The following is a 5,230-nucleotide window of genomic DNA, read 5'->3' as shown; positions in this document are numbered from 1 at the left end:
TGCTTAAGGTTCAACGACAGTGAACTGGAACTTGACAACAAGCACCAATATTATTATCAGGTGCAGTGTCAATTATTTGTCACTGAAATGGCCTACTGCGATTTTGTTGTTTGGACAGAGTGTGACCTATTTGTTCAAAGATTAATGCCTGATGAACACTTCTGGAATGTAAATTTACCAAAGGCCATTTCTTTTTACAAAAAATGCATTCTACCTGAGGTTATAAGGGGCTGTCAACCGACATCTGGCTGTGATTTACCATCAGACAGTGAAGAGGACGGGCCATGGTGCACCTGCCAGGAGGACAAATGTGAAAGCACACTGATTGCCTGTGCCAGGAACTGCAGAGTTAAGTGGTTTCATATGGAGTGTGTGGGACTTGGTAGTGTACCTGAAGGGATGTGGGTGTGACCCTCTTGAACCAAACACAGGTTATAATCATGTTTTTTTCTTTGAAGTTTTTAATATAAATCCCTATAAAAGTAATCACTTATGGTATTCAATCAACAACTTTGTCCCAATTTGCGACATTGTAACATTTCTGAAATTCTAAAATTTGCAGCAATTTCTATTTTTAAAATTATTTACAAAAAGTATTATTAGCCAGGACTTAAAAAAGAACTTTTTTTGACATTCAATTGAAATGACAATGTATATTTCATAGATTTTAGAGTCTTGTCAAATATGGGATTAGTACTGAACATGTAAATATTATTGTTATGTTATACTGGTCACTATATATATATTACCTTGTCAAACTTTCAACTTCTAGACAGTACAGTGCATTCAGTTTATCACTGTAACACTTTGTTCAAAAATTATACAAAATTGAACTAATTAACACAGAAATTTTCACTTTTCTTGTTAGCAAAGTGTATGTCAGATATAATGACTACATATGTATTCTATATTTAAATACTCTTGTCATTAAAAAAGAATTTTTATTGGAATGGAACAGTTGACCCAGGCAAGTTTGTCAGTGCGCAACAAATAATAACTATTTTGTCTATTGGTGCAAGGTCATCTCCTTTTCGTGACGTGACCAACTGTACAGGCAGTATCCCTTGCATAATGTTGTATTTCCTTCTGACCAGACCGATCACCCGCTCAACATGTATGCGTACATTTGCAATTTTTCTTGTGTCCTCAACCTCGACAGCAGACAATTGTTTTTTCCTTTTGTGAAGGCTGGAATGTGTAGTTTGGCTTGATAAAAGCCAACACTATCTTATATGTCAAAGCCACTGTCAGCTAGTACAATATCACCAGGCAAAAGCTTTCGTAGTATTCTTGAGTGCTCTGTCAGGTGTTTGTCTGAAACTCTGCCTCCCCATGCTTTGAATATGAAGGAGATAGTACCCTGAGGGGTTATGCCTATTAAAAACTTTATGGTATTGTGATGCTTATAGTTGGACCAAGTCATTGCCCTTGCTATTAGACTACTTGGCCTTTCTATAAATATCTCAAACAATCTATAATAACAGAAACTTTCTTGCCAAAACTTTTTTGAAATACTCTAGGCATAGTTGCTTGCAGTTCTTCACGCTCTGGCCAATATATAAGAAATTTCAATCTAATACTTAGTGCATGGATCCATCGATCAAATATTCTTGATGCGGTTGCTACCGAAATATGAAATCTGCAAGGCAAGTCTTGAAGTGTGAGATTAAGTTTCAACCTTAAGAGAACTAGAATAAACTCACTAAATGATTCAAGACCATTCTGAAAGTTTCTCTTGATACAATGAGAGGTAAGATTAAATACAGTCATCAGGGTTTTGTAGTTTGGCAGGCCAGTGTAGAATTTAGTTTTTTCATCATTGTTCTTAAATGTTTGTTCTGAAAATCGAGCAGATAGGAGTTGACTCTTTAAATTGGATAGTTCTTCTATCAAGTGTTGTAGGTAGTTTTTTTCATTTTCCATTTGGGTAAGGTCTATGTCTGTTTGGCATTCCTGGTCTCTAGTAGTAGCTTGTTCTGCCTGGTAATTGTTGTCACTTAGAGTACTTGAATCACGAACTGTAGATTAAAACATTCAAAATAAGATAGAATAAATATATGAAGTTCATATATTTTTGAACTGCGGTATTAGATACGTATGATGCACGATCCTCGCAGTAGATAGCGCTATTTGTGCAATAGCGAAAATCAGACCTGAAAAAACTACTTGGCCTTTCTATAAATATCTCAAACAATCTATAATAACAGAAACTTTCTTGCCAAAACTTTTTTGAAATACTCTAGGCATAGTTGCTTGCAGTACTTCACGCTCTGGCCAATATATAAGAAATTTCAATCCAATACTTAGTGCATGGATCCATCGATCAAATATTCTTGATGCGGTTGCTACTGAAATATCAAATCTGCAAGCCGTACAGGCCTGATTTTTTTCAGGTCTGATTTTCGCTATTGCACAAATAGCGCTATCTACTGCGAGGATCGTGCATCATACGTATCTAATACCGCAGTTCAAAAATATATGAACTTCATATATTTATTCTATCTCATTTATCAGTTTCACGGGTTTATTACGAATCAACTTAACGGCCTGCTCCCAGTTGGCTTGTTAGCTCAATTGGTAGAGCGCTGCACTAGTATCGCAGAGGTCAGTGGTTCGAGTCCCGTACAGGCCTGATTTTTTTTTTCAGGTCTGATTTTCGCTATTGCACAAATAGCGCTATCTACTGCGAGGATCGTGCATCATACGTATCTAATACCGCAGTTCAAAAATATATGAACTTCATATATTTATTCTTTCTCATTTATCAGTTTCACGGGTTTATTACGAATCAACTTAACGGCCTGCTCCCAGTTGGCTTGTTAGCTCAATTGGTAGAGCGCTGCACTAGTATCGCAGAGGTCAGTGGTTCGAGTCCCGTACAGGCCTGATTTTTTTCAGGTCTGATTTTCGCTATTGCACAAATAGCGCTATCTACTGCGAGGATCGTGCATCATACGTATCTAATACCGCAGTTCAAAAATATATGAACTTCAAATATTTATTCTATCTCATTTATCAGTTTCACGGGTTTATTACGAATCAACTTAACGGCCTGCTCCCAGTTGGCTTGTTAGCTCAATTGGTAGAGCGCTGCACTAGTATCGCAGAGGTCAGTGGTTCGAGTCCCGTACAGGCCTGATTTTTTTCAGGTCTGATTTTCGCTATTGCACAAATAGCGCTATCTACTGCGAGGATCGTGCATCATACGTACATTCAAAATAATAACACCACAAGATAAGCTTTTGTAGGAAATATATGGGAACACAAACATAGAATGCAGAAGTAATAGAAATTAACTCACTAGTAGTTGGTTCAGAAACTTTGAATTCTTGAACTATTGTTGGTTCAGTCTCTACTTGTGGGCTTTCGACACTTTCAACAACTGTTTCAACAATTTCAGCCTCCATATCAGCTATTTCTTGTCTACGTCTTTTTCTGCTTTTTGCGCGAGCATTGCGTTCAACTGCTATTGAAGAATTGCATATATCACCATGGCCTAATTTAAGAGTTGGTGCCCAGTCAGGATCTGTGGTATCCCAAACACTAGAAGGCGAACCTAAAATGCAATGATAACACGTGCGATCAACTTGAGGTCCGTAAAAATCTTTGCGTAAATCGTATCGCGTGCATTTTCCTAAACATGAATCTACTCCTTATTTTTTTACTCACCGTCAACAAAATGCTCGCTGCAAACACGCGTACTTTCAGCCTTCTTGTCGTCTAAGTCCTTTCTCCGAATGTTTGCCAACCACTGTCGTCGACGATCTTCACAAAGCTTGCGTAGTTTATCTCCTCCATTCTTTCTTATTGTGGGGAAGCGAAAATATTTTATACAAGAATCCCCTTTCTTTTTGTTACTTTTGTTACTGCAGTCTTTGACAGCACAAATATAGCCCATGGCCGAATAAAACAACAACAAAAACTCAACAACTGTGACGAAAAGTCTTTGCTTCGCTTTGTTTGCATACGGCACTGATCCACCAGCAATGGCCGACTTCCGGTTTTCAGAGATCGCATAATTAGGTGTGACGTCACGTGCAAACGAAGAATTATGTCCTCACATTCTTTATATTTTACGAGTTTCTATGGCAGTTGCCCAGTTCCCCTATATGGAACCAACTTCAACTAAATCTTTGTTAAAAAGATAATGCGGAACAGGTGTTCTCTTTCTCTAGAAATTGCTTTAAGCAATTTTCCTTTTGGAATTGAGAACTTCCGTTGATTTTAGGTTTTCAGCGTCGACTCAACGATCTCCTTTGGTATGGTTTCATGATAGCATTCAAAAGAATTAACTCAGGATTATGTAATGCATTTTTTTTACTCTCTTAGCAGAGGCGGATCCAGGAATTTTTGATTGAGGGGTTCAAACTTTGGTTCAGAAAGGACTGTTGGACTCTTTTCAGGCAATTTGCTTCTCACCCAAACCCCCCACACCCCCTCCCACCAGTCGCCATTGCACGTTATAATTCCTTGGTCGCTTACCGTTTACTTGGATTCATTAAAAAAATCAGCCAGTTAAAAGGTAATATACGATCTTGTCTCAAAGTTGTAAGCGTCATGTCTGATGGGGTGGGGGGATTCCAGACCCCCGGACCCTCCCCCTGGATCCGCCACTGCTTAGGATATGTCTAGTGTGTGGTATTTGTATCTATCACGTAATTCACATTCTTTACTCGTGTAATTAACCTTTATTCAATATATTCAATTATAGTTTTCTTCCCTTTTTTCTCGCACCTTGCATCCGTATAAAATGAAGGATTTGGGCACGGTTACGAAGAAGTAAGGTGAAGGTTTGTGAGTTACGAGCGAAGAGCGTGGAAAAATTTTAGGGAACGGTGACACGGTACAATATAATTTCTGACAAATTCATTCAGAAAAATCGTTCCACTTCACGGTAGAAAACCATTTGCCGGGGAACGGGTGTGCAAAGAATCTACCAGACTGTGAGCTAAAGGAAGAAGAGATAGTAACTGACTCAACAAGAAGTCTGAGCGAGTCAAGTTACGAGAAGTTCGAGTGAGTCAAGTTACGAGAAGTTTGAGTGAGTCAAGTTACGAGAAGTTTGTGTGAGTCAAGTTACGAGAAGTAAAAAGTTGAAAACTGCAAAAGTTTTCAGAAGACGAAGCAAAGCTCAAAAGGAAACGAGCAAAGTTGAAAACTTCTGAGATGGGAACCTGGTTGGAGAAACGAGAGTTTGGTTTGGCAGGGTACCGTTTGTTGGTGGAGCGTG

The 5,230-nt window shown here is 38.5% G+C and overlaps 1 protein-coding gene across 1 annotated transcript; it reads right to left on the bottom strand.

Annotated features, from left to right (window-relative positions):
• Nucleotides 1–1,228: 1,228 nt before the first annotated feature.
• On the bottom strand, nucleotides 1,229–3,898 carry LOC148723975 (uncharacterized). The gene is made up of 4 exons (XM_088734521.1): nucleotides 3,670–3,898; nucleotides 3,302–3,556; nucleotides 1,704–2,018; nucleotides 1,229–1,335 (listed from the first exon to the last, which is right to left on the bottom strand). Exons 1-4 carry the CDS (start codon nucleotides 3,896–3,898, stop codon nucleotides 1,229–1,231), a joined length of 906 nt encoding a protein of 301 aa, XP_088590647.1.
• Between the last annotated feature and the right edge of the window lie 1,332 nt (nucleotides 3,899–5,230).

The sequence above is a fragment of the Stylophora pistillata genome, chromosome 9 (genome assembly GCF_964205215.1).
Source record: "Stylophora pistillata chromosome 9, jaStyPist1.2, whole genome shotgun sequence".
NCBI lineage: Eukaryota > Metazoa > Cnidaria > Anthozoa > Scleractinia > Pocilloporidae > Stylophora > Stylophora pistillata.
The sequence above is the reverse complement of the archived record's forward strand: the minus strand, read 5'-3'. Positions and strand labels throughout refer to the sequence as shown.